The sequence below is a fragment of the Leptinotarsa decemlineata genome, unplaced genomic scaffold (assembly GCF_025532065.1).
Source record: "Leptinotarsa decemlineata unplaced genomic scaffold, Ldec_3_MD MMD2_P_RNA_scaffold_10, whole genome shotgun sequence".
Classification (NCBI taxonomy): Eukaryota; Metazoa; Arthropoda; class Insecta; order Coleoptera; family Chrysomelidae; genus Leptinotarsa; species Leptinotarsa decemlineata.
In genome coordinates, this window is record NW_027412524.1 from 474,475 (window position 1) to 487,811 (window position 13,337).

At 34.9% G+C, this 13,337-nt stretch overlaps 1 protein-coding gene across 1 annotated transcript in view; it reads left to right on the forward strand.

The window, feature by feature from the left end:
- Positions 1–13,337, forward strand: part of LOC141487501 (uncharacterized) — a 94,192-nt gene that overhangs the window by 22,674 nt on the left and 58,181 nt on the right. Inside the window, exon 2 of the mRNA XM_074186589.1 lies at positions 5,231–5,495. Coding sequence (XP_074042690.1) covers positions 5,231–5,495 — 265 coding nt within the window. The remainder of the gene's footprint in view (positions 1–5,230; positions 5,496–13,337) is intronic.

Here is a 13,337-nt window from a genome sequence, read left to right on the forward strand (position 1 = left end):
AAGACAGTCTTTTGACTTTCAAATTTTATTTCGGAAAATTCAATCATTCCTAGGGACCAATCACCATAACTCGCCGAACATGACTCATTATGTATTGAATTATCTGGTGACAGACTTCGAGAAGCTGGATCAGATGGATTATTTCCAAATTTTATGTGATACCAATGAGCGGGAGTGACTTTATCCAAGAAAGGGCGACAGATGAATCAACTCAAATATGAACTCAGTGCATCAACATCTGCAAACAAATAGTCCTTATTCTTGCTCTCACAGAAACCAAGTTAGTGCTTCAACAAACCCCGTCAATTTTCTATATCTGATTTCCACTCTCGATTTAGACGTGATTTTGGAATATGAATTTTTATCTGAAGCGATTTTTCCTATCAACGAGAGGAAATGCTGGAACCTCAAAACTTTCATTTATTGTGGTTTAAAATAATATCACAGAAGATCACTGAATTCATATGCTGCGTTTACCGACCACCAAACGATACACAATATAGCGTATACACCATTGACTTTCTGCAAATCAATTAATCCAGTGCTGAAATATCCTCAATATCCACGATATCGAATGGTTACAATTTTTGAATATCAACGACGAGCAAGTTCGTGAAACTAAGACTTTTGCAATAAGCAGCGGACTTACTTAGATTATAAGTAAGCCAACCAGGATTCCTGCCCGTGATGGAGAATACGCTAGTCTTCTGAATCTATACCTAACAACCTATCTAGAAATTTACAGCCGCCGTAGGAATGGGGATATGGGGGATATTTCGACTAAAACTAATTTCATAGTTGAGTGAATTACCGATGAATGTGGGACACAATCTAAGCCACGGAAAGTTTGGCAATACAGATCTGGTGAATGGGAGGATCTTCAAGATCATTTCTGAAATTTCCCCTGGGTAGATGTTTGTTTCATCCCTAATGATACATCAAATTTTGCTTTTGAAGTTATCCTATCATCCATAGATGCATATATTCCTTTTTCAATGAAACGATCCTCTACGGAAAACCTTGGTTCAACAACGATTGCGAACAAGCTACCTCTAGAAATCTCGTCTCGAAAACCGAACGAGGTTTTAATGCTCGCACCAGCTGCAAACTTAGAATAAATGCAAGCAAATAACTTCACGATCAGATAATTAGGAATAAACTGCTTGCAACGGGTCTAGATTCTTCTGGTCGGTAGCTAAAGCACAATTCCACCACTATAACAATTGGATGGTTCAATTGCAACAGCAGTTATAGAAAAAATCAACTAGCTGATTCATTTGCATCCCATTTCACAGTCAATTTTCTGGGAACGACGCCACTCACTATTCCCAAACGAGAATCCACAATGCCGGAAATTACTTTTCGACGTCTCGTAAGGCGAATTTTCCAATTAACCAGCCGGTTTTTTATCAGTGATATAAAAAAATCATACAGAAAGCCTCATATTCTCAAGTAATTGGAAAGCTTTAACATTTCGAGCAATCAAATATGACTTTTGGAATTCGGAAACAAAAACAAACAGGCGACCTTCTATCGTCACCAATATTTGGAATGATGCCATCGAGGAACATGGAAAGTCAAGAGCTGTTCTTAAGCCTTTAACCGTGTGTGGCATGAGGGTTTGCTGGCCAAACTTCGATGCTATAACATGTCGAATCATTTATGTGTATGGCTCTCCAGCTTCCTGAAGGAACGTTTCCTTGATATCTCTCGAATACTTTTACTGTCAACGCTGTTGTTTCTCAGGGATCCGTATTGTCTCCAACCCTCTTTTTTGTATATAAATAACTTCCATGTAGATTCCAGGACATCGACTGCGGATGCACATCTTCACCGGCAGCAGGAGATTGCATATCTTAATGAGGATCGAATTGAAGTGGAAGTAACCACGTTCAATTCAATGACACGAAAACCCAACATCGGTTTTCTCCAAAAAGATCAATGACTCCGAACCGGATATAATGATGTCAGGACAGACAATTCCCCTTTCTGTTTCTATGGGCACCAATATGTTTTGGACAATCAAGTTGCTGGAATTGCAATGATTGCTCCTCAAAAGCTTGGAACAGTGTTCCGAACTAGAAAACTGTTCATACCTCAGAAACTTTTGATGCTTCATAAAGGTCAAATCAGACCTTCTTTGAAGTATTGTTTTCATGTATGTAGCTCCACTCCTATGCATATTCTAGAGCTGCTGGATTCCATTCAGAACAAAGCCATCCACCTGATTGGAGACATGAACATCACTTGTAATATAGAAAAAAGGTTGGAGATTTGTCACTATTTCATAGATACTTTCACGGAAGGTTTTTAAGTGATTTGGCTCTTTTTGGAATCAAATGTGCTAAATCTGATATATATATATATATATATATATATATATATATATATATATATATATATATATATATATATATATATATATATATATATATATATATATATATATACATATATATATATATATATATATATATAAATCAAAAATGAAACAATTAGTGGACATAACACTCCAAAAAGGGGGGCAAACCGCGGACACGTGTTTCTGGCTATTGGCCTCATCAGCGCGGTGCAGCCAAGTGTAAAGGTGGGCAACACTTGTTTGCCGAAAGCAGGAAACAACACATATGCACGGAGTCAACAACAGGAGCCAACCGCACATTTGTGGTTCCAGTTAGAATACCTAGAATTCCCAGGCTACATCTAACATGACCACGTAGGCAGCTATAGCTACCTGCGTGACATCCGGGTCCAAGATATAAATACATACAAAGATTTTATCGAGTGTGTATGATGTACAAATCAAAAATGAAACAATTAGTGGACATAACACTCCAAAAAGGGGGGCAAACCGCGGACACGTGTTTCTGGCTATTGGCCTCATCAGCGCGGTGCAGCCAAGTGTAAAGGTGGGCAACACTTGTTTGCCGAAAGCAGGAAACAACACATATGCACGGAGTCAACAACAGGAGCCAACCGCACATTTGTGGTTCCAGTTAGAAGACCTAGAATTCCCAGGCTACATCTAACATGACCACGTAGGCAGCTATAGCTACCTGCGTGACATCCGGGTCCAAGATATAAATACATACAAAGATTTTATCGAGTGTGTATGATGTACAAATCAAAAATGAAACATGTCACGCAGGTAGCTATAGCTGCCTACGTGGTCATGTTAGATGTAGCCTGGGAATTCTAGGTCTTCTAACTGGAACCACAAATGTGCGGTTGGCTCCTGTTGTTGACTCCGTGCATATGTGTTGTTTTCCTGCTTTCGGCAAACAAGTGTTGCCCACCTTTACACTTGGCTGCACCGCGCTGATGAGGCCAATAGCCAGAAACACGTGTCCGCGGTTTGCCCCCCTTTTTGGAGTGTTATGTCCACTAATTGTTTCATTTTTGAAAGCCATTGTTCGAGAAAAAAAATCTTTTTAGTCTCGAGAATTTTCAAATTGAGAATTTGAAATCTTGAAAGTAAAAATACCAGAAACCTTCCAGAATTCGAATTGCGTCAATCACAACAGGATTATCCACTGTACTATTCATAATATATCATCTTGGAATGGAACCGAATGTATCACCTCCCAAAATCATATTAACGGGCTGTGAAATATTGAAAAGAGGATCTGCCATCTCTAAATTCTAGAATTTCTAGAATTTATCTTTCGAAATGTCGACAACGGTATGCCTTTTTTCAAAGAGGGCATCAAAGGTGAATTTTGAAGCAGATTGTTTCGAACCCAAACAATCAGAACACCATTTGTTTTCTTTTTAAGAATAAATCGTTCATTCGGAGATAAGGATAGAAACTTCTGACAATGAATGATATGTTCAGCTATGCCGGACAAATGTTTGGATAACGAGGTCCAAGGTAAAACTGAGTTGTGGTTTATTTATTGGTTTTATAGTAAAGGAAATTACTTGATTGAATTGAGGATTGATATTTCCAATTCCAAGACATAAACTACAAATTTACTAGATATGAAAGTGAATTGACCAACTACTGGGGATGACTCTAGCAATTAGACATTTGCCACTTTCAGCCGATACATTGACGAGGGTTGTGGAGAGAAAACTTGTATGAGTGAGAGGATTAGTGGCAGATTGTTCTAATGAGGAAGAGGGTAAAGATATATCGTTTGCATAAATTTGACTTTGTTTGGGTTTATCAAAGTGCAGTAAGTTATGATGCCTCAAAGAGGCTTTTTTGTGTGCCCTAAGGGGAATCAAAGCTGCATTTCGAGATAGAATAATCACAACTACATTTGTTCTTATATAAGGGCGAATCATTCATTCAAAGATCAGGAAGAACTTCTGACAGTGAATCATATTTCCCCGATACTTATTCCATCTTTTCCTGCATCAATTCTCTCTCCCAGTCGCCAAAGTCTCTCCGAAACACTTACCAACGACGCGCCACCTTGAAGTGTTCTCGTACCGGCCTTTTCTCTCTACTGTGCTCTACGCGCGGTAGCTTCTGATTGGTCTACTGGATGACGGTAAAAGTGGATGAGTAGTGGGGACGACTACGTCACACCTACCTCGAGTTGGGTATTCTACCAGATTCAGATCGGAAGTCGTAAAATCGCCAGAATGAATCGCCATAAGAAAAAGCATGGGACTTACAGCTAGCTATATTACTTCACGGTGTTATATTCACATTCATCAATTGTATTATTGTCTACAGAAACTGATGAAAGAAGTTTAGATTGATTTGACAGCAATAGTAACACCACAATACTAAAAAATACAAAAAAGTTTGATATTCTCTGATTTAAACGGAAATGTCTATGAACTCACATGTAAAATCATATCAATTGCGGAATTCACTACAATAATACATGACTTTGATAGGCAGTTTACCTACTCTAAGGTTAGTTTTGAATTGTTCAGTCATTTTCGTATCTTCTAGAATTGGGGATTTTAAAGGTGATGCAAACTAATTTCACAATGGGTGAAAAACAACAAATATTTGAAAGTTTGAGGCTACGTTTTCTGAGTATGACATTTGAATTATCACTAAATATTATGGAACAATTTTTTTCTGTTGTCCTTTTGAATGTTGAATAGAAAATGTGAAATTATATCTATGGTGCCACAAAATTTAAATGACATGATTTGTAAATTTTTTTTTCATCTTACAAAATACATATTTTTGAATTTTACAATTCAAAGTATGCCTTCAGGTAAATTTAACTCAAACGAATTTTTTTTTGTTTTTCAATTTCAGTGCTTTTGCCATGTGTCAAATCCTACACAATTACTGATGTGGATCCAATTTTACCAACAGAAATTATTTTAAACGACCATACTTTCTGTCGAACGATTCCTTACAAAACACCATTGTTGATTACATGTCCGCCTGATACGTTTCTGAATAAAAACACATCAACATGTGATTTCATACAGAATAAAGAAGTAAAATCGGATAGTAACACATTAGGTAACACATGTCAATCGGGTGGTGGAACGGTCCAGATAGCGGACAATTGTAGGTGAGTAATAACTTACAAATTTCAGGAAACGTATCAAGTATTAAAATTCAGAATTTTTCACAAGCACAAGTATAAATATTCGAAACAAGTGACCTTTTTACAAGTTTTTTTGTATATATATTAATTCGGGTCAAATCTTGAAACTTCATTTTGGAGCGGTTAACCTTTGCCAATTGAGCTAGAATTCTGCATATGTTTGGATGATAATGCATGTTAGGAATCACACGTTAAAAGGTAAGACCTCGTTAGTCCTTAGCTCGCACAAGTTTCTCAACTTTTGGGAGTTGTCGTTCATATGGGGGCGACAGCTGATTAACGGAAAAACAGATTTAAACAGATTCTCTGAGTGACGCCATTTTACATCCAATATGGTGGACCGCCCAAGATAACACAGCAGTTTATTAAGCATTGTAATATGTAATGCACAAGTGAAGAATACGAAAAATAACATGACTCTAAATGCAACAGGGCGTACTACCACTCAACATAGTATTATTTTATGCCCTTCCAGGGTTTGCCGAAAAAAATACGAAAAACAACATGACATCACTATAAATTCAATATGGCGGAAAACCCGAAATAGCGTACTATAAAAATATGGGTATGGATTTGCTAAAAACGATCCGAACAAATATACCGTCTCTCAATACAAAATGGCGGACAACTCGAAATAACGTACTGATTTTTCATACATCGATTTTACGATTGACAATAAAATAATCAAAAGACACTATGGGCACTATGGGTTTGTTGAAAATTTCTTTTCATCGAATTCAAATCAACACCGAAGTGGGCGCCACCCAGCTTTGCAAAAATACAAAAAAATACAAGGACCCAACCATTGATAAAGCTGGGAAAATAAATTTGTCGAATTGATGAGAACAAACTCTGCGGAGTTTTTTGTGTATATTTAATTTATATAGTTCGAACAAATTCCAAGAATCACTTGGAGTCTCAAGTTACTTCCCCAGTTAACTCAGTTATTCGATTAGTTTCGTCCCTCTCACTGCCAACTTTTATTTCCTCTTATTACAGTTCTCGTCATTTGATCAACTCCATTCTTTCCAAATCTTTGTCTGAAATATCTATTACCTATTGGATAGGGAAAATAAATGGTTACTTCGAACGAAAAACACCCTTCCTGAAAATAGAACGTATCAGAAAGCCTGGGATTATCCAATGATAGATTTGGTTCATATTCAACTTCTTGAATTAGCTGAATGTTTCGATATTTAAATGGCTGGACTCAAAGCTTTGCCTGGTGCCTGGCTAAATGCTCTTTCCCTGGTTACCACGGCATAAGTTGTAAATTTAGTTCTGGCAGATTTTCAAGATATCATTCCATTAATGATCTTACAAAGAGAGCTTTAGCCACTGTAGCTCATAAATCCCTTGGTGTCTGTTAAGATGATGGAAAGCGTTCAGACGAGATAAGTCTCATTCCATGAAAATTTGGGAAACCTCTGGTTTGGAACTTCACCTACATAGACACAGTTGCAAGTTCACACCTCGCCGCAACGTCTGATTCCAGCAGTGCAACTGCTATTTTTATCGATTCTTAAGTTTTTCCGAATTATAGTAATTAATTTCAAAAAATTCTCTCCAACGGAAAGAAAAGGCAAATTGAATGTTACCATCGAATTTCCACTAGATGGATTAGATATGACCGATTATGCAGCAGATAATATGACTTTTTATCGTTATAATCTATATGCACTTTCGAATCATAATGGCTCTACATACAACGGACTTTCCACAGCATACTGCAAACATCACTACACTAGCACGAATACAATGGTTCACACGTGTCACCAATTTGCATGATCTACACATCCATGTTAAGAGTTATTCATTTTCAAATTGATTACTTTTTTCCTTCCTTTGGAAGATTCCCTCATCCTTTATTTGTATCAAGATGGAGTAGTAGAAAGCCAAAAACTTTCTTTCCCAAAAATTAATCACTCCTAAAAATATAACCCCTTCAATTTTCTGTTATATTTAGGGGTTCTATTAATGGTTTAGAGTGTTTGTATCTTTGGCAATCATAGCAGATTTTTACAAAAATGTTTCTACGTCATTATACAGTCCCTTCCAATTGTAATACCTTTTGATGTTGTTACATTCTATTGATACCTGCGTGACCTCCTGTATGTAGAATGTGGAAATCATTTAAAATTAATTGTCTAGTTGTTGAATCGTTAATGATTTGGCAGTTATTTATGAATGTAATTTTTGTTTTCGACTTCATGAAGATTTTTGAAATATATTTACTTATATCTGCAGATGAATTTTTATTTTTATCGATTATTATTTCTGGAATATTTTCTTGCTCGGACAATTTTTGACAGTCTTTTAACATCTCTCGAAGATATAATTCTGAGCAAGAATCTGTCTCATTTAAATATAAAAAGTATGGTTTTTTATATACGGGGGTTGTGTTTTCTTTGAGTTGAATTGAATGTTTATATAAATGTTAGTTACTGAAAGTATATCACTGGTCCGTATTTACAAATTGATTTAAAAACTTCTTCCACTCGTTGAACGTATGAGATATTCATATCCTTGTAAGAAATGATTTTGAACAATTTAGCGTCAGCAATTTTCGGTGAAAAATTCATAATTTCTACTGGTTCTTCTCGGGCGTTCAGAATTTTTACAGGAATCTCATTTCCGTTTACCGGTTTTGAAGTAGATCCAGCAACAAAGAACTGGCTATTTCTTGTGGAAATACTATGCATTCGAAATTTTTGTTTATCTTGAAGTACTTAATTATTTTACAGTGCGGGAGAATAGTAGTATTTTTACTGAAGTTGGACTCTATTGGAACTGTTAATTTATTCCCATGTACTGTGAAAGAAAATTGAAAATTTTCATTATCTATGATTGCCGAGTATTTTTTTGAAAATCTCTATACCTAAAATTCCTTGTAAGATAGTGTCAAATGATTCTATTATAAAAAATTTAATAATATTAATACTAGGTCTCTATTTATATGTGAACTCATTTTTACCGACTTGTCAAGGTAAGTATAATGACCCAAGCGTATTTGTTGACCCTGAAATTCCTTCGATTTTTATTGTGTCTGAATAATCCATTGTAGACAAGTGTCTGTTTACATGTTTGTGGAAAAGTGCGCTAATCGATGCACCTGAGTCGAGAAGTAAATAAATTTCCTGATTATTGTAATTGAATCTAATATAGTTTAATCCGTGTATATTAAAATTAGTATAATTTTTCAGACTATTGGCTTCGAAAAAATATTTGCTCTTGTGAGCTGTTTGGTTTGATTCCTCGTTTTCTACACTGTTTACTAAAAATATATTTTGTCTTCTGTTGTCTCTCATAGTATTTTGATTTTGTTGAGGATGGTGATTTGGTGAGTTTTGAGAGAAACGATTTCTATTCATAGAGTTGTTCATAGAGTAACAGACATGTTAACACAATTAAATCTCCCTCGGAATTTGTTGTTTTGGATGTACCTTGTATTGTTATGTCTGTTCGAATTGTTACGATACCTATTTTGCTCCCTATACCTATTGTTAAAATTTTCAAAATGATGGTTTTGTTTATTTCGAATGTGAAACATAGTCGTTGGTTGATGGTTATCTTGTGTGAACTCGTCTTTTGCTCCATAATATGCATCTGTCAGTGTGTTGTAATTGCGAGCTTTTATAATAATTCCAAGATCTATATTTTGTATACCTTTTGAGAAAACGTCAATTACTAGTTTTTCATTCTCTTTCCTGAAAATTTCAATGGAATCTGTGTTGTCACTTACCTGAGCTAAAGTAAGATCTGACATTAGTGTTTCTATTGATCTTCCGTATTCATCGATACTTGAGTTACCTTGTTTTATATTTTGTAATTTAGCCGAAAGTGTTGGAGCTGATTGCTTTGGCAAAAAGTTAGTTTTCAAATCTTATAATTAATTTGCGTGGGTGGTATAATTGTTTTTCATTCGAATTTTATCTCTGTGAGACATGCAAGCTTAAAGAACATAATTTACTAAAGACTGTTTGCCTAACGTATCCAACGTAGGTTCATATTAATCAATTCCCTCTATTGTGCCATTTAATTTTGGCAGTAAGTTAGCTGCTGTTTTGAAATCGAATTTGTCTTCACTCATGATTATCTCTTTGATTATATCTATATCTATATTAGTGCTAATACCTATTTTTCTAACTGAACTGATCCTATCATCCAAAATATTCTTTTGTCTAGTTGATACTCTTTCTAACCTATGTAATTGAGTGATTTCGTCCTTAGTTGGCCCACTACTATTAAACTTATGAACTGATTCATTAATAAGTGAATTAACATTTTCTAACCTCTGACACCGTCTTTGTGAAGATTGTCTTCAACTTTCACCAGTTATTCTTCAGCTCCTGTGAATTCCTTCAGAATATCTTTGCTATTCATGGGCCCTGGATACTACCGTATTCTGATATTCTCCTTTTCAGTTGAAATTAATACCTCACGAGACCTTCGGAGTTCGCTTAACGCGATTTGTCGTTCCATTGATTTTTTCATACCATCTCGCATTTCCCTCCATATAAAATAAATAATAACAATTGCAATGAATATTGAAATTGGAATTATTATTCTCTCGGTGTGTATGAATTCGTTGGAACTGGATTGATTTGCATTATTTGATACTGTGCCAGTAGTTTGTATCTGCAGTCTTTCCTCGTTTGTAACTTTTGATCCACACATTTTTAACTATTTGATTTTTTCTCTTCACACTAGTCGGACTGGACTGGCAGAATCGCCATGAAATGTTGGTTCTTTCAGGTAGTTCAATTGAAACCAGTCATTACCAAGAGTTTCGTTTTATTCGTATTCAAGTTGACATCTTACATCGGAGAGTACATGCACACTAATAAACTCGTCATAATCGGGGTTATACAAAATTGGTTGCTCATCACTTATTATATAATTGTTATATATTTGAACTGCAAACAGTTCAATGTACTGAAAAGGTTGCAGTGATACATAATTAGGATTAGCGTGAAGTTATCCACAGATTTCTGGCCACACATGCTGACGTAGAGAAAAATAAAAATATGTGGTTGGGATACGAAATTATTAGCACCCGTACTAAAATCTGTGGCTGGAAATACTTATTCACTATAGGTTGAACGTGGAATTATTAAAACTATTTGGTGTTTAACTTTTTAATTGAATCTTGAGTAGATTGACGCGTTGATAATCGTTTTCTTATCAACAATACAGATTTAGGGAAAAATTAAATTGGAAATATTAGACTTACTTTCCAATACCCCATATAGAAATAATATCCGATGATATGCGCCCATCAAAATCACACAATTTCCATAGTTTCTTGAGTAGATTAACTTGGTGATAACAGATTTCTTGTCATCCGAACAGATTTCGAAAAAGAAATTGTTGAAACAATCAGACTCATTTTTTGAGATTCCTTGTATTCATGGAAATCACACAACTCCTATAGAATCTTGGGTAGATCAACACAGTGAAAACCGTTTTCTTGTCACCCATACAGATTTCGAAAATAAAATTGTTGAAACGATCAGACTAATCTTTTTGAAACCCCTTGTAGAATTGAAACCAGATGATGTGCGTGCATGAAAATCGAACAAGTCTTATGGAATCTTGGGTAGATTGACGTATTGATAACAATTTTCTTGTCACCCGAACTGATTTGGAAAACAAAAATATTGAAACAATCAGACTCATTTTTTGAGATTCTTTGTAGAATTGAAACCAGAAGATGTGCGTTCAGGAAAATCACACAACTCTCATAGAATCTTGGATAGATAACACGGTGAAAACCGTTTTCTTGTCACCCATACAGATTTCGAGAATAAAATTTATGAAACGATCAGACTAATCTTTTTGAAACCCCTTGTAGAATTGAAACCAGATGATGTGCATGCATAAAAATCGAAAAAATCATATGAAATCTCGGGTAGATTGACGTAGTGATAACAATTTTTATGTCACCCAAACAGATTGCTGAAACAAAAATGTTGAAAAAATCAGATTCATTTTTTGAGATTCCTTGTAGAATTGGAATCAGAAGATGTGCGTCCATGAAAATTACATAACTCTCATAGAATCTTAGGTGAATCGATATGGTGAGAACAGTTTTCTTGTCACCCATACAGATTTTGAGAAAAAAATTGTTGCAACAATCAGACTCATTTTTTGAGATTCCTTGTAGAATTGGAACCAGAAGATGTGCGTTAATGAAAATTACACAACTGATATAGAATCATGGGTAAATCGATATAGTGAAAACCGTTTTTTTGTCACCCATACAGATTTCCAGAAAAAAATTGTTGCAACAATCAGAGTCACTTTCTAAAACACCTTGTAGAATTGGAACCGTATTATGTGCGTTCATGAAAATCACACAACTCTTATAGAATCTCAGGTAAATTGATACAGTGAAAACCATTTTCTTGTCACCCATACAGATTTTCAGAAAAAAATATTGAAATAATCAGACTCACTTTTAAAAACACCTTGTAGATTTGGAACCGGATTATGTGCGTTCATGAAAATTACACAACTCTTATAGAATCTTGGGTAGATCGATATGGTGAGAACCATTTTTTTGTCACCCATACAGATTTCCAGAAAAAAATATTGAAACAATCAGACCCACTTTTAAAAACACCCTGTAGAATTGGAACCGGACGATGTGCGTTCATGAAAATTACACAACTCTTATAGAATCTCAGGTGGATCGATATAATGGAAAACGTTTTCTTGTCACCCATACAGATTTTGAGGAAAAAATTGTTGCAACAATCAGATTCATTTTATGAGATTCCTTGTAGAATTGGAACCAGACAATGTGCGTTCATAAAAATCAAACAACTCTGATAGAAACTTGAGTACATCAATATAATGTAAACCTTTTTCTTGTCACCTATACAGATTTCGAGAAAAAAATTGTTGCAACAATCAGACTCACTTTTTAAGCCCCTTGTAGAATTGAAACCAGATGATATGCGTGCATAAAAATCGAACAAGTCTCATAGGATCTCGGATAGATTGACGTAGTGATATCAGTTATCTTGTCACCCATACAGATTTCCAAGAAAAAATGTTGTAACAATCAGACACATTTTTTCAGATTCCTTTGAGAATTGTAACCAGAAGATGTGCATTCATAAAAATTACAGAACTCTTGTAGAATCTTTGGTAGATCGATATAGAGAACACCGTTTTCTTGTCACCCATACAGAATTCCAGAAAAAAATATTGAAACAATCAAATTCAAAAATTGTTGCCACAATCACACTCATTTATTGAGATTCCTTGTAGAATTGGAACCAGAAGATGTGCTTGTTTGAAGGTGATTGACAATGTTTCGTGATGAGTTTCACTAGTTCGGACTTCCATTGTCTACTATATAAAATGATTTGAAATCCCTGAAACAAGTAAAAAAGAATAATTAAAAAAGAATAGTTGAAAATAACAATTATATTAAGCAACAATAAACCTGAAATGAAATGATAGTGAAATAACCTACAAGTAAAAATATAATAATTGAATAAATAAAATTAAAGGAATGAAAAAAGAAAATAATAAAAAATAAAAAGTGTAGAGATTCCAAGTCACGTTAGTTCACGACGTTTCGATTGTTGGTATCTACAATCGTCTTCGGGTGATGTCAGTCAGTCACCTATCACAGACTTAACCTATGCGAAATGAACATAGAATGAACAGCTGAAATATTCATAAATAAGCAATTAAACGTGAAATGGAAATACGATAAAATGAAATAATCAAGATAAAAATGAAAATACCCACACATTGAAGATTAATGGAAATGAATGCAAAAATGAGCAA